Here is a 24,361-nt window from a genome sequence, read left to right on the forward strand (position 1 = left end):
GGACGGCAGCTATCGCAATTTATTAAATTACAGTGATCCATGCAGCTCACCGCGGCTGAAGTGCGGCCGATGCCGAAGCATCCGGTAGTCTCCCGTTCATTCGTAAAACGATTTCATACCGATTTTCAATCTTATCAACTCTCGCGTCCTCAAAGCGTTGCCCTTATGGTATCAGGATTTTTTCGATCCGTCTAGTCGTCCTCGATCCCGACATTGTTTTTGGAGATGTATATGTATACGAGGCGTTCCACGCCAACTCACCACTTATCGTTTCCTTCGTAATTTTTTATTCGATTGTCCTAACTCTAAATAGCACTACGGAATTATTTCAGATTTTTCTCTCCGTCGGTTACCTTGTTTAATAAATTTTTGACGATCGAAACGGAATGATATCTTTGAAATTTTCGAAAAAATTCTCAATGAGAATGAATAATTATCGATAAAAATATCACATTAAGTAAATTTCGGAATGCTTTTTTGCAATTAGTCAAATAAATATACAAAATAACGTTTGCCTCCAATGATCGATCCTATTTGATCGAAGAACTTTTCGAGGATTTAAAAAATGTCATTCTATTTTGATCTTTAAACATTTATAAACAAAAAAAAAAACGGCTGAGGAGGACAATCCGAAATAATTCAGGAGTACCATTTAGAGTTAAGGACGATCCTATGAAAGGTTATGAACAAGATCAAAAATGGCGAGGGAAAATGATTTACCAAGTCAGGGTGGAATACCTCTCATACATTTAATCGGCATGAAATAAAACTCCACTTTCTCGTTAGCAAATATCAACTGCAATTGAACAACCAAAAAGACTCTGTTTGCATTGCGAATATCGAATCAAACGGCAACTGCACCTCGGATCATTATCCCTTAGTTACCAATTCATGTTGCGTCTGTGAAAATGTGACTTTTGTTTTCATATAAATTTTGTTGCTATTAATTCCTAGATAATGTATGGATTTGTATCGCCGGTTGATTACACATTCTTTCTTGTTTTAATTTTGGTCATTTTCTATTGAAATATTCAACAACCATAACTGTGGATTTTACGTTGATCCTGATAAGTACATATTTTAATCCGAACCTTTTACAATGTATCATTCAAGTTCAAGTTGAAGCTGAATCACCAAAGTTTCACCCAGCACAGAGAAAGTTGGATTGAATAGAAAGTAAATCTTGCAGGGCAATGCGCGTTGAGTCGATTTTAATTCGTAGGATGATATCTAAAGATGGAGGCATTTCCAATCTTTAATATATATGTTGTTGCGTGTTGAAAATTTTTCAATAAGTCCTTGCAAATTTTTTACTGACAAGATTAGTGTCAAACCATCTTGCATCGTGGCTCACAGTTTCAAGTCAACTCTCCCAACTATTTGGCTCAATGTTACTTGGTGTCAAGTATATTAGATCACAATTCGTGCCAAATATAAGCAAATCTTGAAGTACAGTTTAAAACCATATATATTCGAATCGAGATAATCAAAATTTTAAAACTACGTAAGAGTACGTATAAAATACTATGAAATTACGGCAAAGCCTAAGAATCCATAACCTATAATCTATAAATAACTATATAGTTGACTAGGCGAAGTTATTGTCTCCACATTTATTTGGCACTTTCAGCGATCATCCGCACCGTGCGATTCAGAAACGGTTCTTTGGGAGAAGACTTTGAATTTAAATCGCCACGAAGTGGAATATCAGTCTAAGAACGTTTGACGAATCAAGGGATCTGAAGTAAGACCTAAATTGCTTGGAGCATTGACTCCGCAACCCCTTAACGCCGTGCCGAATGGACGACGAGCGGTCCGAACCGAAGGATAATATCCAATAGTATTAAAAACGAGTGGAAATTGACTCAAGTATTCTCAATCATTAATTACAACGGATTGTACCAATCGACGTGGCCTTCAACTTTTAACTACCGGAGGAGAGTTCTGGACTCGGACATCGTAGGATCGCGTGTTCCTCGACGCGGTCGTAAAGAACGATCCAATAATTGAAAACGTGCCATGCCTAATGTAGGTGTGCATGTAACTACCTGTTCGGAATATCGATAGGAATATGTGCCCGCGTACGATTCACGTACGGGTGCTTCGCGCGTTGCTTTTCAGTCGCACGGAGAGCTCTGAACTAGCCAGCAAGAAAGGCGAGGATCAAAGAAGGTTAGGGGTGTGAAATTGCCGGTAATTTTACAAGCCGTAACGATCTACTAAATCTGAAGAATAATTAGGGGCGCAGATGTGCCTTCCATCGGGACGGCTTTGCGCCTGCGGCGGCGGGCGTCGTCGAGGCGCGATGACTCGAGCTTTGCCTGAGCTTTTTATTCCGAGGGTGGAAACTACCGCGTCTATAAATTAAAAACTCACGTTGACAGAGCTATCGCCTCGGGCCATTCGCCTATCCGCCGTCCGATCGATAATCACCGATCAAGATTGTCAAACGAAATCTCAAGCGTCGAAAATTTTTTGTTCAACCGGAATGTGGTCGTGAGATATGTTGAAAAAATTTCGTGCGAAAGTAAACAAGAACGTGTACTAGCGATAATTTTACAGTCACATTGTAATAAACCTGCGACTAATATCAGCGCATGGCTGATTATGCTAATTGTAAGCGTAGATCGTAAAGTTTAAGTGTATTATTGAAGTGCCTCAGGGATATTGTATCGTCTATTATTTGATAGAATGTTACGTTTAACGAGTCTTACGGAAGAGAGTTAAGAAATATGATTTTCTAGGGTAAATTTTTCTGGATGATAAAAATTCGGCAGTAATGATCACAAGGTTTTACATACGCGGTAAGATAAAGACTCAATATGCCTGATGGAACTCAATATTTGTTCATTTCATGTCGTAGAAAGATAGAAGATACGTTCATTCAGTAATCATTATACCTTAGCTCGTTACTGTTTTATTTAATTCGCAAGGCACTGATTTTATTTATGTTCAATTTTTCTTCTCATCGTTATCGCGTGTCACAAAATGACGTACAGAAAGTAATCGCGTTAGAGCCATTAAAATAATCAGTATGTTCGGTGATCCTCGGATACATGAAAGGTGAGAGAATTGATTCGGCGAATAAGTATCGCTTATTAGAAGCGCAAAAAAACACAAAGGCCATTAATTTGTCGAGGCCAAAAGCAGCCTATAGCCAAAGCTGTTTCATAATATACGTTAGTTCTAGCGTATAGCGTAATATTAAATGGATCATACTCGGAAGGATTTGACTCGTGTCATTTATCATCGAAATTAATTTCACTGGTGGCCACTTGTTTTAACAACGTTCTTTATGCTCAACTTATACCGTACGGAAAGTAGTCAAGCCTCCGTAATTAATGTGCTCTGTCCTACATAAGTATACATAAGCGGTATCTGTGCATTAGGGTGGCACTAATTTATCTAACCTCGAAGCTTTTTGCTCTCCTCTTACTTCCAAGACTTATTTTATCCAAAGCCCTACTCATGGGGGGTAAAAAACGCATGCAGTTCGGGAGAATGTTGTAATTTCAACATCAAATATACGTACATCCAAGAAGGTCTACCCAAAAAATGTAGGATCATCCAATTCCTATGGACATGAGAGAATATCCACATTCTACTTTTATAATTCTAACAATTTCTAAATATTTTTCTCTGATATTTCTATTTGGCGTCACATTGAATAAGGCCTGCATTCGAAATCGTTGAAACTGCGTATCGCTTGTGCTTTTGGCGTGCATCCAAGACCTCGCACAGTTATAATTTTTATAACCGCAGTGAACATACACGACACTAAAGAAAAAATGTATTCTGAGCAAACCGTAGAGAATTTAATTCTAAAAGAAATAAAGCGGAATTTCCCAATAGAGACGTGCTACACGCACAAAAAAAAAATGTAATAAAAAAAAATAAAAAAAACTAAACGCTGATGTGGCTTTTCCAGTTAGAATACGCAACTTGCAATCAGAGATCTTCTCCGTATCAATGCATATTCTTGTTCCAATCGACTTCAACTCTTGCGGCTTTGGTTCTGTCACCTTGAACACAGTTGCGTAAGTTTTTCCTTGTGACGCTATTTCGACGTGACTAGGCACAGGTTTGACACATCTTTAATCAATTCTTCGGGGTAATGAAGACAGAGCAGAGTGAAGCACGGATAAACGTGTAACGTACATACATCACCGTCACTAGCACGCTTTCTCCTTATCCACGAACACATTGTTCGAATGTCAGTCTCGGCCTGCAATCGGCATCAGCTGAGCTATTAACGCGAGCAATTTTCCGAGAAAAATTTCAGCTCGCTTACACATATCGAAGCTCAGGCAGCAGCTTTATCGTCAGCTGTACATCTGTTAGTGCTGTGCGATTAATCCATTAATCGATTAAATCAATTGAATTTTTCGATTAATCGTTTTTCCAATTGATCGATTAATCGATGGTTTCGATTAATATACCGATCGACCTGCAGAATTATCACTAGGTAGCTTCGATTAATTGAGACCGTCGATTGATCAATTAATCGGAAAAAAGATTGGTCAATTGATCGAAAAAATGATTAATCGATGCTGCCGATTAATCGATTAATCGCACGGCACGAATATCTGCACCCGATCACTGCGCACCGTTTAATACACGTAATCAAATCATTCCATTCAAAGCGGATGATTTTACGCATCTCCTACTCTCGTCTCTCTTTCATGGATTATTCATCTCCGACATGTAGGGCATATTTTCTGTCGATTTTCGTCCGTTAGAAATTGAAAGTTACCACCGGTCAGAAATTGCACAAGTTTTTCAAAACGTGTTTTGATATCAACGACGAAAACACCGTGCACTGAGAAAAATTTCATTTGTTAGAGTAACTAGAAAAATTCAGTAAAACAGGTATCGTTAAAAAAAAAACTCTTCGAATATTGTTGGAATTAGGAAAAACGAGGTAGACTTAAGTAACCATTTCCCGCTATTGTCGATCCTTTTTTGGTAATTGCAACGCAAGATCAGTTTGTTCGGTTTACTCTACTTTTTTAGTTAAATAAGGCTTCAACGTCAATATATTGTTGCACAAGCATTAAATTTTTGCAACCATTACAAGAAAATATAGTAAGAGTGATCGTAACGAGAAAGAATAGCAACGAATACTAGACTTTCCGGTAACAGCTAGAAAACTAATTTTCATTTTCTACCTAGAACTATATTTTTCGATTGTTGTAAAAAATAGTCAAGGACTGAGCGGTAACAGGAACTAAAAATTTCCCTCATTGTCAGTGCGCTTCTAGAATCGTTGGATGTAAAAAGTCCGAAGAAAATCACAAGCGTTTTCCTGTAAAGATCTGAAAAAGTGTAAATGCAAAAAGTCTTTCACTGTATTAGAAACAATTCATCCGATAAAGGAGAAAGAAGGAAGGTAGGTGTTGTGTTACATACTGCAAGCACATGCCTCATTCTCGGTAGAGGAAAGCGATGCCGAAGTGAGACTAATTGCGAGCAATTAGGGTCCGATATCGGAGTAACAATTATTACTATTTTCCCGACGTTTCTTGACGCGGTTTGACGACACGAGTCGTCGGGGACGACGATGCAGGACTAGGAAAATAAAATAAGGAGCGCGTCGCCTGGCCGAACGTCGTTCACAGATAAGCCAACGCGAAGATCTCGTTATTAGTTACTCGGTGAGGGGGCAAAAAACTCAATTCTCGACCGACCAGCGACTGACGAGGAAGGCGACAAAAAGCTCGATCTATCAAATTGTCACTGGGCCTGATGTCTAATAAGCAATCATCTCCAAGTACCCCGCGTTTTACGCATACGCGTCCCGTCGTCGCGCTCGTTCAATCTACCTGGCTATACAAACTTCTGTACCCGCGTCCTTACAACTTTATAAGTCACAGCCGTCCGTCGCCAGGTTGCAGGGCACGTCGCCGTCGTGAATACCTGATATCCTCTACAATATGTAATCTCATCGGACGTCGTCGTTGCAGGAATAACGATGTTTATTCCTAAGATGATGAATTTTTTTTTCATTCATCGATCACAGGCAAGTCGTACTTGGGACAACTGGCGTACAGCCTTACAGTGTTCAATTCGGACGGACTTTGAGACCGCTGTCTGTTTGCGTTATACGATTTCAATATCAGCGATTGATTGTGACTAAAAGCGGTGTAACTTAAATATGATGTTGTGAATCTCGATAGAAATCAACAAGGAGGACTCAAAATTCTCCACTCTCTAGGGTTTCGTAATTGTCAAATTTTTACGTGAGAATGAAATTTATTACTAATTAACAATGATAATTTGGAAACAATCGTTATTTCTCATAGGCCATGACGCCAAACTGATGAAATGATGCTATTTTCGCTTCAAGTCTAATACGATCGAAATTGAATGTACTAATTTTAAGTTTTTTCTGGACCTGCAAGCCAGGAACACCGATGTTTTTTAAACGGCGGCGAAATAATCAATTTTCTATTGATACTTCCGTTCAGAGTGTAGTTCAGCATCGAAACAAATGAAAAATTTGGTAATGAAACCAAAATTTGAAAACAATGGTAAGCCTTTGTGTGGAAAATAAAATATTTCAATTGTGCGCATGTGCCTGATTAACGTTGGTTAATCGCACTGTTCAGAAATAAGGTACTTTACGCACGCTTAACAGGCTTCGGATAATCTAACTTCCTAGCAAATGTTGTCAAAGCTTTATTAAACTCTCTACGGAAAATGTTGAATATGTCACTTTCCAAAAGCAAAAATTTCTTAGTTATGAACAATCAAAGTCTAAAATCGAAGAACTATGAAATTTATTGCTATGATTTTCCGTCTTTGTCGAAACTAGCTTAAAATATGTTTGATATGGGATATGAAAAATCTGGTTACGGATGGTACGGCAAATTGACCGCTTCAAAAGACCGTGCCTGACTCGTTTCGATATTCTTCGACAGCTTTTCAAGAGACAAGAATGTTGAGCTTCAAGCTTGTAACAAGGATTTCATTGCACTGGCTCTTTACCACCTTCGAATGGTCATGACTCGATAGTCTATCAATATATTGCGTGCAGTTTACCTCGGTATTGATACTTTCAAACACTCGCGTTATCAAAAATTTGATCCGAAGCGGTGAAAACATACGATTTTAACGCAACGCACGTGTTCTCGCAACGTCTGATACAAGCACCGTTCTTGTAATTCCTGTTACGCCTATTACTTTTCGTGTATAGATAATTGGTACAGATTTTTTTGCCCCCCCCGAACTCCGGCCTCTAATTTCTCTTCTCGTTCGCGTTTATATCCTTTCAGAGATTCGTCTTCGTGGCAGCAGAGTTTGTACTAATAAGTCATTCGCCTTGAGCTTTTAATGTCGCCGGCCGCGCATAATGGCTTCGTTCACGAAGACACTTGCAACGCCGTTTCATTAACCTAAGCCAGTTTATCATCGCTCTTAATTATTTCCGAGAAATGATAGGACGCCGCATCCAACGCGCCACGTTTGCTTTCCGGCTCCGACTCAAACGTCAGTCAGCTTCAGCTGTTCGGCTCGATGATGATGCCGAAGAGGGGGGACGAAACCAAGGGGCTTCCGTTACGGGATATTTATTTTACAACGCCATATGCTAATGCGATGGCGCCAACTTAACTAATCCTTATTTATGCTCGAACACTGACCGGTCCCCGTCCTCTCACGTGATTACCAAGATTGTCTTATCGCCGGCGTTATAAAATACCACGCAGCCTGTCATAAAGTTTCCAACGCCTCGCTACACCGGCTCCTGCGAGCCGACGACCGCAGGTTGTAAAGCCGCCAATTTCCATGATTCGAATTTATTTTTTCTGTTCATTTTTTTTGTCTCTCATGAAACTCGTAGGAAATTGTGCCGTAAACTCATTATCAGCAGGCGTTATGTTTTTACAGTGAAATATCTACGCGTATAAAAAGAGATCGAAGTACGCGGAACTCGAAGATTTTTGGTCAATGCATCGATTACAGATTTTGAGCGATCCTTGAGGATGAAATTCTCTCGGGAATAATGTTCGAAAGATTGCGGTTTACAAAAGTAAAAATACATGGGGACTTCGCCGTGATTTTGACATCAATCTGGACTAAAAACATTCCATCGCGATGCAGTTATGCATAACACACGAACAGCGTAACTCATCCCCAATCCCGCCGGAAACGGAATACCAAATATTGCGACAGAAATGTAAACTCTACATCGATCGGTAAAGGGTGGCTGGTCGGCTTTCGATAGCGTTGAAAAATACATGCGTTCACTTCGGTGATCGTGATCACGCTTCCGAGGTTCCAAACAACTTCCATAACCGTATTTAGGTATGAGGCAGAAAGCAGCTCCAAATTTTTGATCATTAAATTTGAATACTTTTTCAGAATCTAATTATCAACGAAGAATTGGAAAAAGGGGTGCATAATTTATCCGGCTGCAGTTTCATCTCGAACGAATTAGGCTCATTTAATATAGACAAAAAACTAGACAGCGAGTCGAAGGAGTTTAAAGCGTTTCTTTGGGCTCAGCGCTTTGACTTATTGATAGACAGAATTTGAATGCAATTACAGTCACTTGACGTACGAATGCTAAGAAATGTGTGATTGGATATTTCACCATGGATCGTGGCACAAATCGAGAGTGTAACTGCACTCTTTCGTTCTTGTTCAATTTTGAATTACCTTTCAATTAGTTGGCTTTTCAAAGTATGATTATATTTCGCTTATTGTGCTTGATGAAATTTCAGACAATCCCGACGATGTGAGGTAAGTGATCATCGTTACAGTAACGTTATGCCAGCTTCAACCTCGTTCGTAATTGTCCCTTTCCAAATCGTTGAGCACAACGGATTGCGACGAATCAATTCCGGACAAATAAAGTACAAATGACCGTCACAGTATAAGCTCCTAAGACGTGTTTCCGAAAGGTTATCGAAAAATGATCTTCGAATTTTGCGAAACCGTTTTGGTCGCCAAAAATCACTCATCGTTTCCCCGATCCGACATTCCAAATTCTTTCACCTTATTTGCAGTGACGAATGTTCGTTTGTATTGGCCAATGTTAAAGATTAATTTGTCGCCATCCGCGGGCCGCGATTAAACATTCGTACTCGTATCGCGGCTGAAGATTTCTCTCCTCGGATACATTCCCTGCGGTTGAAAGGAATTACAGTTAGAATACAAGAAAGAATCTCTCCTAGATCAGAGAGGTAATTCATCACGAGATGTCGTCCGCACGGTGCCGCACATATCAGCCTGCGGGAGTCTCGAGACATAAAACCAGGTACAGGTAGGTACACTGTGCGTTTCGTGTCTCCGGACAAGCGGGCTACACGACGATGCATCCGCGTACAATGGAGTCCCGTGAACATTGATTGAATAACATGGTCACTGCTCCCGCATCTTCGCACAGACTGACGACATGGAAATTGTCCATTTCGAATTCACTCGCGCGTCACCGAGGATCAACTTTTACACATTGGGTGATAGGTGGTCAGTCACCTTACCAATTTGTACGAAGATGAAACTTTCGTTATCCGAAAACCAATCGATCAATGTTATTAACACGAGTTAACTTTTTCGAGTGTCAAAACTTACGGATGGATTATAAAAATCCCGTTAGTATTTTTCGAAACTTTGTAAATTGGTTGGAAAAATGTATACACTATAAATCAAATATCAGACTTTCTAAAGTTCGTTCGAAATCATTGCTCGTCGGATATTGATAAGATAAGTACACATGGGTAAACGAGAGAGCATTTTTTCGGGAAAAGAACGCGACGATGTTGTATGATTGAAGTATTTTACAGTCGATGACAAGATCAGAATAATACGAGTTTTTTGTACAAAGTTATTTAAGGTTAATTATGTGAAGAATATGCACGGAAAGGGGTAGCTTTTCGCTCTATTCGCACATTTCTCACGACCTTATAATTCAACACGACATTATTTGCCGAAAGTATTATTCGAACGGACTTATTGTACACGCGCGGGTATTATTTGTTCACGGTTCGGTTGTTCTTCGAGGACCGTCATCCGATCGATCGAATAATTGTATTATCCTCCCTCCAAGATCGACGAAATCTAATTTATCCATCACCTAATATAATTCAGATTTTCAAGTTCATTTAAGATCGGATACCACTAAAAAATAAAATTTTGACCATCTACCGTGCAATGAGTTTTTTCACAATACCATTTGATTGCAATAATTCAAGATACAGAGTCTAGAATATTAGTGAAATCCAAATAAGGAAAGTGAAACGTGACAAAATGCGCAAATCGCGAGCTTCGCCAAAATCTTCTGAATTCTGAGATTATGGAGTATTTCGTAATGATGTAATTACCACTCGAATCGATCAAGATCTTCGTTGTTTGTAAAATACTTATAGTTCATGCTGGTATTATTATACATAATAACCTCCAGAGATTTTCCGGAGAACATGGAAACCACGTGAAAATTATCAAAAAATCTACTGTTTCAAAGCCACTTTTTCTTTAATTGCAAAAGGAATTATACTTGTACCCCATAATATTAGTGATCCGTTTGAAATACGTGTATGCGAATATAATTTAACTTATAGGCAGAGAATGTTTCTTGTAACGGGTAAAGCTGAAACGCATCACATCCACGGCATAGTATTTGTTTCAACTAACCGTGCAAATAGTCGGTGTTTGACCATGAATCTTGCTGCCGTCCAGTGGGAGATCTTGAACTTTTGAGATGTCGGGATGAATTCTTGGTGTCAATGGAGAAGTAATCGGACCATCCACTGAACTAGAAACGTGGGTAGTGACGGGCGTCGAAACGGGAGGTAAATCCGGTCGAAAGAACCACGTTGGCCACTGAAAAACAAGTGATAAAAATTTACAACAACCGAAAGTCAGAAGTATTTCGAGTGCGCAAAAAAGAAGTCGAATGTTGATATTATTGCTGTTGGCACAGTTAAAAAATTAGGCGTGACAAAGATCCAATATATGCAGCTGTGATTTTAGCCCTGACAAATAGCCTTGACCAGATTCAATAACTTCTTCAAAGTTTCAGTCAAGTTCCAACGAATATAAAGAAGCATCAAAACGATTATGCAGGACAAACTATGAGTAAAATGGTGTAATTCGTCTACTATATGGAGGATTCCATGTCAAATCGAACGAAATAGATGTTTTTTTCCCTGACCACTTTTGATGTTTTCGCTCTTTTACTCACTCGAAGTTCGTATTGAAAGCATCGAAACGGAATTTTTTCACATTTTCCTGACCAAGCACTTTCTTACAACAGCCAGTCGCAAAATCAGCTTGTTACGATTTCTCATTTTTTCGAGTTGACATATCTTGAATTTCAGATAACATATGGAAAAAGTTCCTACGCAAAAGTTTCGAATCTTTGTATGAAAGTTCTAAGAATAATTTTGAGTAATTTTTCGTGCCCCTTCAAAGTAGGTATAGTTTCGATGAAAAATGTTGGAAAATCTTCTGTAACAAAATAGTGCCCGAATCGAATTGGCCGAAATCCTTAAACAGCATATCTTTTTCGGTACGAAAGATTGTCTATAAGTTTCGTAGTGGGCGGAAAAGTAGTCGAAAAGTTACAAGCAACAGTTTACACGGAACTGTGAGATTTCTCATCCATTCGTCCCATAACGTGGCGGTAATGACGGTGAAAGTTATACAGTCGGCATTATGATACGCGACACGTCGTTGAATTCTTACCTTGGATGAATGTGCTTCAACAATATTGTCCGGCGGTAGGGAAATCACGTATCGTGTCAGGAATCGCGATATATGACAGACTGAAGTACGCTCCTGAAGAAAGAGTCGTCGACTGTTATAAACAACACGCGTAACAATTGACGATCGCGCTCGAGTGGGCAGGGTTAGCAAATCGCTTGACGCGCCGCGAACTTTGAACCGAATTCTCGCCACTGTGTGAATATTTGTTGATACATTTGCACCGCAACAATTGCACCGCCCACTATGAAGTTTTCGGACAACCTTTCGCATTGCAGAAGACACGCGGTGTTACAAATTGTAGCCAATTCGATCAGGGCTCTTTTCAGTTACGAATAATTTGCGCGCATTTTGTATCAAAACTACACTGAAACGGGGTACGAAAAATCCGAAAAAATACTCTCGAGAAGTTCGCAAGAGAACCTAAAATTTTTGCGAGGGAATTTTTACAAATGTCGTCCAGGTTTTAAGCTACTATAGCCGTGAAATATCAAACATTGTTGAAATCAATTTATTCGTTGAACTGTCGCGAAGAAATCATGTGTCGAAAAAATCTGAAAGAATTCAAAGTTCATCCTTTCGATACGTACTTTGATTGTGAGAAAGGATTTGACGTGAAATACCCCATATTCAATATACTGTGTTGTATACTATACAATACACTATTATACAATATATGTTTTTTAATTTCAGCTACGAATCCCGGTGAGTTTGAAGCAATCTGGCTGATTGCTTTCCAGGTCGATGAAAGTTCCCGTCACTACATTAATTTTCCGACCATCCTAACAGCTAGACACCGTAATTCTACACTGGATGTGTATTCTTTGCCCAGGAGTCCGAAAGTCGTAGTGCACTCCGGCTATACGACTTCCCTCTCTCTTTCCTTTTCGACCTTCGTCGCTAAAAGGCGAGCCGATCCCTCTTCATCCTGGAGTTAACTAAGGGGCAAAGTCGTGGTGAACATTAGTGTCACTGTGGTATAATACGAGTCCTCATATAAGATAGATGATTTAATCCCTGACCGTGGTCAAAGCGTGCAGCTCGACATCAGCGATCTGTGTGGTCCTCCCCGAGCACGGATCCATTGTGTAATCGTTAATGAAAAGTGGTTTAAGAAGTGGCCTGCAGTAGGTGAAAGATGCGCCGGTGTAAATCGAAGGTGGGTGTAAGTCGACGCTCGGCTCTCCTTTTCCTTAAGGAGTCTTTGATAAGGAAAAGGGCGATCGTTCTGTCGTCAGACTTATTCTCATCCCCGACCGAACGGGTAAAGCGCGAGTATTTCGTCAGCCTCGAAACGGCCACTCAAAGTTTGTAGTATTTAGATATTTCTGACCTCCAGAATCCCAGATCCCGTGCCGTAGGGGGAGAGCGATGGGATGGGAGGAGGTGCAATGGTTCCCGGTGGTCTGGTGAGTGTCTCTTGTCGTCGCTTCAGCCCGCAGAAGTAAGCGTTTTCCCACGAGATAATAAACTCCTAAAGCCGTGAGTTATGCTACTTTAGCCAGCTCCGAAGATTTAACAATTTCTGGAATATTGGTGCCGGCTTCGCGCGCTGTAAAATCCGAATAACAGATCTCGGTCGATCGTATACATATATATATATAATTCTATCATCCAGGAAAGTAGGCAAATATTATGTTGCGAGCAAAGTGCACGGGGACTTGTGCACATTTACGGAAACCAGATCAATGTAAAAACTACTCGTTTCTGACAGTATATTGTTCCGATACGAGTCCGCTATTTTTCCATTCGTCATATCCATTTTTTCAGATAACGATGATTGAATTCAGAATGGTTTCGAGAAAAAGTAATACAGGATTAAAATATGTGACTGTGAAAGCTACAGAAATAGGATCTGCCCGTTTCGTATTTTCATAAGTCACGGAATACGCAGCTACTGTATTCGGCTTCGTTTCATGGTTTAACGAAACACGTCCGTAAATTCGTAAAACTTGACGAATCGGTTTGTTTTTTCAAATACGAACTCAGTTCTACGATCCTCTCACCCTCCCAAATCCCGTATCATATTGCGGCACAACTTATCGTGTTCATTAATTATCACAGCAAGGAGAAGAATATTTAATATTCCCCGCAAATCTTGGTATAATACATATTACTAAATTATTCTTTACCGTGAAATAAACTATAATTAGTGATCGATAACTGGTAACCGATAACTTTGTTTCAATCATGTGACTTTAGAGTTAATTTTACTTCTCGTAGTTTTTCCTGCCCTGTAACAAGCTGTTCGTTCGCAACGGTTTGCCGATATCAGACGAACTCCTCGGTTGAAGTGTTTAAGTTATATTATTGTTGCCCGCCTCGCGAGCGAGAGATAATATTCATTCCAAGTAATAGTTGATTCAACTTTTGTGGAAAAATTGCAGATTAATCGAGGTTACGATTAGCAATTTTCTTCTTCCACTCGAGAACATCGCACGAGAGTCGTATAACGATAACCAAGGCTCGACTTTGGCGAATCAAGTGATAGTTCCATCGTCATCACGCAACCCATATCAATCCCTGCAGGCACGTGCGACACGCAACACGCGACAGGCGACACGCCATGTGACGCCCACTTGGAGGCGCGTGATTACTGGTGACAAAACGGCCAGGGCCGAAGCCACGGTGGAAAAACTTGCGGCCGGAACGAGCGGTCGACTCACGTTTTCGATAAGTGCGGTAAAGCGAGCGGCTTACATCCGAGGTAACATGTGACGGATGTCGGGCCCCTCTGACGTGCGACCGTTCACTCAGTAAGAATGGTCAGTAATAACAAGGACCGCTTCCAAAAGAGAGTTTCGGTGCAAAGAGGGCGATATTATCCCGAGATATGTAGCCTGTAATATCGAGGGTGTCATCTGCTGTTTGTGTTACGCCCGTTTCCGGCCCCCGTGAGACACCGCGGAGACACGCGACTTCCCGACCTATTCGCAACAGTGTTCAGGACCGGTTTCACCGAGCTGGATCTTTCCCGCGTCCGTCCGAATTTCGATTCGTATACCGACAACAATTCGGTCTTGAAATTGGCCGGTGTCGGATGCCGAGAAGAAACTTTTGTGGTTAAATGGAACATCGAGCGCCAGATATTTTTGAATTGACGCCAAACCGTGGTATAGGAATTTATTTTTATTTGTGGCGAGTAGGAGCAAATCTTAGGAAAAATAAACTTTCGAACCTTTGCTAAAATTTTATCATACCAACCGTTATAAAGAAATCGACCGAGTTATACAAGTCAATAGGTTTATACCTCTTCCTCGAAACCTTATTAAATTCGTTTCATCTGCATGGTATTGATGCTACTTCGTAGATCGGATTGTGTAATAATTTACCACATTTTTACTACCATCAACAAACTAGTAGAATCGGCACATCTTCTTCAACGGTTAAGAGAATTTCACCCATCACACCTCCTATTATAAGTGAATCTGCGAAAACGTAACGCTTTACTAATTTTAATAAAAAATGGTAGACATTCCGAAAAATGCGTAGGACACTTTCGTATTGCGCCTAAGAAGTCGGAAGTAAGAGCCTGAACGAATCTGTCACCGATTGCGAGTTACAGGCAAGATGCGACTATACGTTATCTTTGTAACACTTCAAAGCGATTTGGAGTCAGATTTCTTCGAGTGGATCCACGTCAAGTAGCGTCTTCATCTTTCGCGCCCACGTGCCGGTGCTTTTCTTAGTCTGTCAAATTCAATCTACTAATAGATATTTTTGGCGCTTTATTAAACTAAGAACCTCGGTCAACTAATTCCCAACGTAGTTACGTACCTACGTAACGTGAATGCCTATTAGGTATATAATACTCACATAATACCCGATATCTTTTACGGTGAGATGACGCGACGCGGTTAATTGCCATTCATTCATTGGCGGTCGTCCGTTCGACTAGCTGATTGATATAATGACAGGTTATAAGTACGCATACCTACTCGCGGGATGAACGAAACGTGTAATTGATCGATAATCGTCACTCGTCGGCGTATCGTCGGCTCGTTTGTGTATATATTGCGGTAACGCGTATTGATAACAAACTAGTTGTTAGCGGGTATAACACGGGATAGCTGCAGGGTTTCAGCCTACCTTTCTCTCGCCTGGACTCGGGATACCTGGGAGGAATCGTTCGGGAACGCACCGGTCGCAGAGAAACCGCCAGCTGTGGTGCGTGACGAATAAATTACTCTCTCGCAGGAGTTCTCCGATTAATCTGTTTCCAACGCTCGACGCACGCATCGCATGCCCGGCGACCTGCGGGAGCTTCGAGACGATACTTCAAATACGAGAGGCAAAGAGACCCGCAGGTATTATATGCAACAACTGCTCGGAAATAATTCCGATCCCTCTACGGACGGCACTGACGTACTTTTGCAATCAAACAAGATCCCCTCTTGTACGGTATAACTTCGAAAACGGAAGACGTCGTCTTTGGTGATAACGTTACCGATAAAAAGAGTTACTGGGAGAAATTTTTAGTTCCGGTTACCGCTCAGTCTTTAAATATTTTCATTTTTTACCACAATCGGAAAATTTTGTTCTAGGTAGAAAATGAAAATTAGTTTTATGACTGTTACCGGAAAGTCTGGTATCCGTTACTATTCTTTCTCGTTACGATCACTGTTACTGTATTTTCTTGTAACTGTTGCGAAAATTTAATCCTTGTGCAACAATAAATTGATGTTAAAGCCTTATTTAACTAAAAGAGTAGAGTAAACCGAAGAAACTGATTTCGCGTTGCAATTACCAAAAAAGGATTGACGATAGCGCAAAATGGTTACGTGTCCCTCGTTTTTCCTAATTCCAACAATATTTAAACAGGTTCTTTAACTATACCTGTTTTACTGAATTTTTCCAGCTACAATAACAAATGAAATATTTCTCAGTGTACGAAAAAACATGCAACAGAATTACTTTTTATAGTATAATTGTGCATAGTTGTATTGGCTCCACAATATACATATGGGGCATTCCAGCTGAACTCGACCCGGTTTGGACCTCATGGATTCGGATTCAGTTCTGAATTTTTTTCAAAAGACTATTCTAAAAAAAAAAAAAAAAAATAAATGAGTAACTTTTACTACGTTTTCCGAGACAAGTTATTCGGTATTTTGCGATGTACGAGTACATATTGTCGAATCTCGGATTTCAATGATTTTCTTGAATTGAAATCGTTGTAACTTTTTAACGAAAATTCCAGGCATCTTGATCCTGGTCTTAAAATGTTTGTAATAAATGCACCTTTTGATGAAAAAAAAATCGAGCCAAATTAATTGTGACGTACTTGACGAAACATCATTTTTTTTATTTTTTTTATTCAACATTTTTTTTATGAAACTTTGGGTCGAAACGAGTATTTTGTTTGCATGAAATTTCATTGTCAGACCTCAAGTTTTTGCGTTACGTCCTCTTGAAAAATGTCATTTTTGAAAAAAGGTGATTTGAACAAAAAATCATAACTCGAAATAGTTTGATTTTAAAAATCTCAAAAAAATTGAGGGTCTTTTTGTGGGTTAATAGAATTTCGAAAAAAATTGAGAACTGAATCCGAATCCATGAGGTCCAAACCGGGTCGAGTTCAGCTGGAATACCCCATATATAATAACCAATCTGCACCATCAGCCGCATGGCACACAATAAAGACCTCGGCGAAACGGATTGTTTTTTTTTTTTTGAACGGACTTCGATGGTCATTTCTATACAAAAAGCGGTTTCGCATGGGTAGACAAATCTAAGTTGAATGTACACTTAATCGCGTTAGTGTCTCTTCGCTTGAAGCTTGTACAAAAGGTGGCTTTGTAACCCCGAAACGTAAAGTTATCTATCACATCGCGCTGATGTTATATTTCACGTATATCCAACCGTTTGGTTAGCGCATGCCGATAAAGCAGTCCAAGCAGTGTTACGACTTAATTTACAAGTATTGAGAATTCGAACTAAGAACTTAATTTCGTAAAATTTAATTACAGCTTACGTTATTCAGGGATAGTTGAGCTTTTTATTAGGTATATTATATTTAGCTTGTTAATTTGTATTTTAGATACGACTGCGAACTTCTTAGGAGCATGATTATACCTCGAGGCAATGCTTCGTGCACCAGAATTGCATGCATTACTATCGCTTCGAACTATGAATTGTGTAGTTGCATCATTTTAGTTGTACAGAACTTTTAGATAAGGTTCGTTGAATGAGAGTCTAGCCGTAAATTGATCCGTTAGTAGCGATTGTTGTACCCAAAAAATACGAGGTTTGTCATACCGAGGGGAGAATCCCGCTCTCAAAGTCAAGTGTACATCCTGGTAAAAAGTCTTTTGAATTCACTTGAACTTCTCATGAAATCATCCGAGGTGAAGTGGTCACTTGAAATATCACAATGTCACTCAAGATCCCGCGAAGCTACGCCACGAGTTATGCAAAGTCATCTTAGGTGTCACGTTAGCTCTCGAAGTTATATCCTGATAATTATAAGGAATTGTTGATTCAACCAAACGTATTTTGTCAAGTCGGTTTTTCGTCCATCCTAAGTTATCGTTTTCGTTTTAATTCGTAACTCGAACAAACAATGCAATCAGCGCAATTCATAAAAATCTGCAATTCAGCGTTACTTACGTATTCGAAATAGTACGATATCAATTTCCGAAACAATAGGGAAGAGACAATTATCACAGGTGTCATAAAATGCGGCTACTCACTCGTAACAACTGGAAAAAGAACTACAGATCGTGACGAAGAATTGACGCAGCTCGGAACGGATGCCAGAGATTGACGCGGCCGTAATACGACACCGGCGTAGTGCAGGGGGATTGTGAAAGGAAACCTTTTGGGCATCCGGGGAGGTGGATGAGCCAAGCAGGTCGAGCAACCCTTGCTCGAGGGTACCGAGACGGAGAGAGCGAGAGTCTTTGGAAGAGTATGAGAGTAGAGCGGGTGCGGAAAGGTGAGGGGAGCTGGGAAAGGGTATCTGTTGTCATGGTCCCTCATGCTCCATTATTGATTAAAGATGGCTGACTGGCAGGCCGTGACGCCATTTTAATATGCGCAATTATAATGTGTACCCAAAGCCTCGATCCCCGGCAAGAGTCAACCCCTGTACCCGCCGGTCTCCCCTTTACGTTAGAGATCGACGGGTTTCTTTGTTTGCTGAAAAGCGTGCGGACGGTGGTAGGGGGAGGGGGGGGGGGGGGGGGGGTGGAGCAACGTAATTGAGGAGTTAATTAGGACGCGTCCATGGAGAGATTTAATTGAGTTGATTCCTTCTCTTCCACAGACCGGGAGCCCCAGCGTTAGCCAGACTTTCAACAGGTTGTTTTCTTATTTAAATTCGAATAAACATTATCACGGCTGACGGAACAAGACTCGCGGATTCCCTATGGCTAGGTATGTGCCTATATATGTATATAACACGGCAAGAAACTTGATACGGCGGTAAAAGGACGAAATTGAAAATAATTTGCTGCAAAAAAAAAAAGAAAAAAAAAACGACTTCGTGTAACGATTACAGATGAGTCAAATAACTTAGAATTTTGTACCGACTGGGTCTTCGCGTTACGGCCCTAAACGTAACGTAGACAAATTTCATATGGTAAATCTCACCATGTGGTGAAGACTATTAAAGAACGGTTGAAAATTTGTGCTATCGGACAATTCCACCCGGCAATTGAAATTTCGGGGACATCTTGTAACACCTGATGATTGGTTATAAATCGAAAATAAGACCAAGAACTCGTTTGATTTATATTTTTATTTTATTTATTTGATTATTTGTACTCTCGAGACAGGCGAAATCAAAACTTTTTCAATTTCGTGGTTTATACGTGGGGTAACCCTGACAAACGTACCCCCTCCGTTGTATCCTACCCCTAATATAGTCACGTTCCCTAACGGGATACGCGGACGGGCGTTTTGTACATTATACATACGTAGCATCGCGTTGCGTAGATAATTCCATTAGACACAACTCATGGCAGCTTGTTAGCGCCGTCAACGGTTACAATAGCGTCACGACGCTTGATACCTGATAACGTCCGTGGGCGTCGTCGCGGACAATGCCAATATTTTAGCCGCGTTAAGGCCTGCCACAATGGACGTAATGGGAGAATTTAACTCGCCTTGGTTTGCGTGTGGTCTCCAATAATGTGGGATGTAGGGATGCAGGTATGCGTACAATGCGTGTACGTTTATACCGCGTTGGTCTTAAAATCTATAATTTGTCCGTTCAATTAACTTACTCCGCGTATTCAACGCGCATGCCGGATCATCCGATATATTTTTATCCGCCGTATACGTGGCATATAGTTATTTCATCATGACGCATGTTTTTAATAAGCTAACGGTTATCCTATAAATAACCGTACGTCAAAGTACCCAGCCGCATCCACCCGCCAGGAACGAAATTCTCTCTGCGATCGCTATGCGTAAAACAGACTCTGAGACCGAACGGGTTCGTATTTTATTTTCGTTAAATTGCAGGCGACATGTCGAAAACTTCGCTGCTGCGTCACGGAGATGAGTTTCTACGGAAATCAATATCGCTGAAGTATGCTGAATACAAGTACTGGACAGTATGGTACTTGTCATTCGTTATATATTTTGGTGCGACGGGCGTGGTTGTCCATCTGGGTCTGATCAGCTTTGGACGAAGATGTCGTTAAATGTGAATCGAGTTATACCGGGACAATCTCTTGAAACTTGAAAATCAACCGCGCACCCGCGTGAGGGCTTAATTATTTATAGTTTCAAGAACATTTTAGAATCTTTTCAGTGAAGTTAATAATAAAATGGCGGCACGACGAGTACAAGCTGCCCCCCCCCCCCCCTCCCCACAAGGACCAAATGCAATTACAAAAAATTGACTGTCAGAATTTCCCGAATAAATGTTTTTGAAATAAAATAGACATTTTAAATTAACCGAGCACCAGCTTTTTACTACAGCCAATATAATTACCGTTTCTTTGATGATGGGTGACGTAGGATGAGTACTTTTCCAATACTGCTGACAGTTATTTTGCATAAGCTTGGTCTGACGTTAAAAGGTGGCTAACGTACAACAGGTATTGCCTATCACCTTTATTATATGCATGTATGATTTTTATTTACCGTCTAATAATATTCTTCATTGATTAATGATATTTATACGTAACTTCATGATACCTGTATTGATATCCTCACATCGAAGTATGTCTAAGCATACATGTATCCTGGCAAATAATTCATCGCGGTTTTGCCAGTGTGCGACAAACTTCGAAGCCGTGAACCGAGGTGTAAAAAACTACCAAACAAAACCTCGCCAACATTATACGGAGCAAATTACTGGAAAGCTATTTGTCATTTTCTGTCAATGCAATCTGTCATTAGTAGGAACTTTCGTTTGGCAACAATCTAACTTCAGCCACTCGAAAAATCCAGAAGATCAACTCCAAGAATTTACTTAGGAAGGATCAGAATTTTTCTCGGTTGGTAAAGACAGACGTAACGAGTGTAGACATACACTTATAGAGGTGTTGATACCGTGTTCTAATCAGCACAAGTTTGTTGCTCGATTTACAAACTTTCACTCAGACCTTTGCAAACACCTGAGAAAGATCGGCTTATGTAATACGTGCATGTGTGTAAATTATACCCATTATCACGAATATAGGAAAGACGGGATATGGGGCAGAAACTGCCCGTGGGCGATCATTGCGATGGAAGTGGGAATTAAGTGCTATTGCTACTATGTAAGTACACATAGTAGCAGTCACAGACTTGGTTCTCACTTACAAAAAACTCTATTCTGTAACCTGTCTGTGTCGTACAAATAACAATTCACTTACCCATATTCAAGGGTAAGGTGAGGCAGCTTTACTCATCGTCAGCCAATGCAGGAACCAAACCCTGAGTTCACTAGTAGGAGAACTTTGATCTACTGTACCGACTGTGCGGTTATAAGTTCAAATACACTTTCACAAATTATTTAAACTAGGAATTTCTGACAGTTAATTAACCGTGTTCCTTCCCTCAAGTGTCGTTTTGACGTTAAAAGGCACGCTTACACACCTCAACAAACATGCCGCACCATTGCTACTGCTCCTTGATCTACTGACTTCCAATTGTATGGCAGTTGGGAAAGCTTTAAACTCGACTCTAACGTGTCACCAGGTTGAGTTAGGTTAGGCAAACAGTGTGACAGTGTAAGGTAACTGTACCACTGTATGGTATGGTTGTATTGACGAGGAAATATTCAACCTGACTGCGTGTAAACGAGACGATGTACGGAGCGCAACCCATGAACAAGTTTCACCCCGAAGGATTTAGACACAGGATGTTTCACAAAGTCGGGCATCCTCGAAATGCATTTCATGTCTGACCACGACGGACAATTCGAGATATAAATAGACATGAAATGTTTGAAAACAAACATAAATAACGAGAAGATCGCTTTCGATGTACAAGGTGATTCAGGACTATCGCCCCATAGGCCACCACGTGTATTCCTCGTGAAAATCTGCGACCGAGACTGCCAATGAATAATCGAATGTGTATCAAGCGTGTACGTGAAACGGAATTTGGTTGGGTGGCAAGAACATAAAATCTGTCCAAAGTTCTCGAAGACCAACGGGCGTTGGTACACGTCTACAAGGGATTTAGAAATTAATAGTGTCCACGCGAAAAGATTTCCAGCACACGGAATGTCGATGCGGGCCGTACTGGCGGCGGCGAGGAGCGAAGGGTGCTCGTTCGTATCGGTCGCGCGGTTTCATGTTTGGGCATCGAAGGCGTGTAAAGGAATGATGCAGGACCACGAAGCGGCCCGTTTCAAAGCTTCGACTCAAAGCAGTGCTCCGCCATTGCGGGACGCGCCGGGGGCGCAACAGCATGATACATCGTTACACGGTGTTCCTCCCTTTATCCCGCATGGAATCCCATACGGATCCCCGTACCGGATGATCCCTCTACACCCACCGATACCGACACACGCAAGCATTCGAACGCGGGGCGCCGCGTCACCCGATCAAGTTCCGCTCGAGAAGTACACATCCCAGTACTTTTCACCTTCTGTATTTTTACGTTAAATGTTTCATTTCTCCTTCTCACTTTCGTGTATATATTGTTTTTTTTTTTTTTTTTTTGTTTTTTTATTTCATCTTCTTCTTTACACCAACCGTACCGATCCTTAAAACGATCAGACGCGCGACTCGAGCGCGGCAATTCAACACGTCTCGTCGAACACTCTCGCGAAAATCCCCTCACATGTTCCAAGGTCTTCGAGTTCGGATGTATAACGCACGGCACTCGCGCGGCGCGGTGCGTAAATCGCGGCTAATCACATTCGCAACGACACGAGGCCGTAGCGACAACTCCGGACAGCACGAGCAGAGATCAGAGACGGACCGCGCGTCATACAATTTTATGGAGGCATCAATTACTTTAATATTCATGGTCGTAATATCGGCGGTGTTCCGTGGGTCGGTAGGTGTCAGCGATCGTAAAGCTGCGCACGCCGAGGCAACACTGTTTTCTGCTTTGTATATAACGTAATCGTATACGCCTAGAGCGGATTTGAGAAAACATGGATGGGATGTGATGGGATGGGATGGGATGGGATGGAATGGGATAAGATAGGAGATAGCTCGAGTGAACTCGCGAGAGTTCGACCGACTGGCCGGCGAGCTGGTCTAGTCGACTGCCTGGATTATAGTAATGTTTACTATGCGACTATGAGTTACTTGTTTAATGGGCCCATAAACAATCACCGGATCGTGTACCGTCGCCCTGCCGCGGAGCCAACCACCATCTGGTCGTTAGACTAGGTTGTATAGCCATTCCAAATACAAGATATGATTAGTTTGAGAACACTCTGTTGTGATCGACGCTGGCTTCTATGTACCTACGTACGTACGTAAATACATACACAGACCTGCGTGTTGCGACGTGCGTTGTGTAACGTATACGGGGTGGCGAATTTTGGCAAACTCGTATAAAGAAAATAGTGTTTGTTGAAGAAAGTAAAAAACAATACGCGATATTAAAAGAATCTTTCGTCAGCCTCGCTTTTTTCAACAGAGACAGATTCTTTCCTTCGTCTTGCTTTTGGCAAAGTAACCTTGTCGAGGATGCTTATTGTTACCAGATCATTTACGAGTGGTTTTCATTATCGTAAATTCTGCATAATTTTTACCGACATCGTCGCGCCGAGGGCGAAGCTTCAATGGACAGAAATTACAGAGTCACACACCGATTCTTCCTCTGTCACCGAAATCATGAGAATACATAAATTAAAGTCCTTTATTTGCAAGTTGCGACGCTTTCAGTATCCAACATACGTATATATTCAACCGGTTTCTCAAAGGTGAGTGCCCTTCGGTATATTATATTGTAGTTCACCCTGTACCTACTCATTCCGTGTAGGTGTATTGACAATGCCTGAATGAGGATGAATGTGCGTGCCCGTTATAGCCTTGTGTACCAACAACTCGATCGAGGAAGAAGGGAACCGCGGTTTGGTCGTGAGGGGGGGGAGGGGGACGATCCACGCCGCATGCAGGGTAGTTTAATGCGGTGCGGTGTGCTGGCGCGGGATCGGGATCGGGATCGGGGATCACCGATTAGATAAATCAGTATGAAATAGAGTGATATACCTACTAATTTCAATTTTCAAAGTGAATACCGCGATACTTGC

The 24,361-nt window shown here is 41.0% G+C and overlaps 1 protein-coding gene across 2 annotated transcripts in view; it reads right to left on the bottom strand.

Moving 5' to 3' along the window:
• LOC124304039 (uncharacterized) overlaps window positions 1-24,361 on the bottom strand; it is a 261,121-nt gene that overhangs the window by 225,301 nt on the left and 11,459 nt on the right. For both annotated transcript variants that reach the window (XM_046761976.1, XM_046761977.1), the window contains exon 2: window positions 10,633-10,821. In XM_046761976.1, coding sequence (XP_046617932.1) covers window positions 10,633-10,821 — 189 coding nt within the window. The remainder of the gene's footprint in view (window positions 1-10,632; window positions 10,822-24,361) is intronic.

Source organism: Neodiprion virginianus, chromosome 4, assembly GCF_021901495.1.
Source record: "Neodiprion virginianus isolate iyNeoVirg1 chromosome 4, iyNeoVirg1.1, whole genome shotgun sequence".
Classification (NCBI taxonomy): domain Eukaryota; kingdom Metazoa; phylum Arthropoda; class Insecta; order Hymenoptera; family Diprionidae; genus Neodiprion; species Neodiprion virginianus.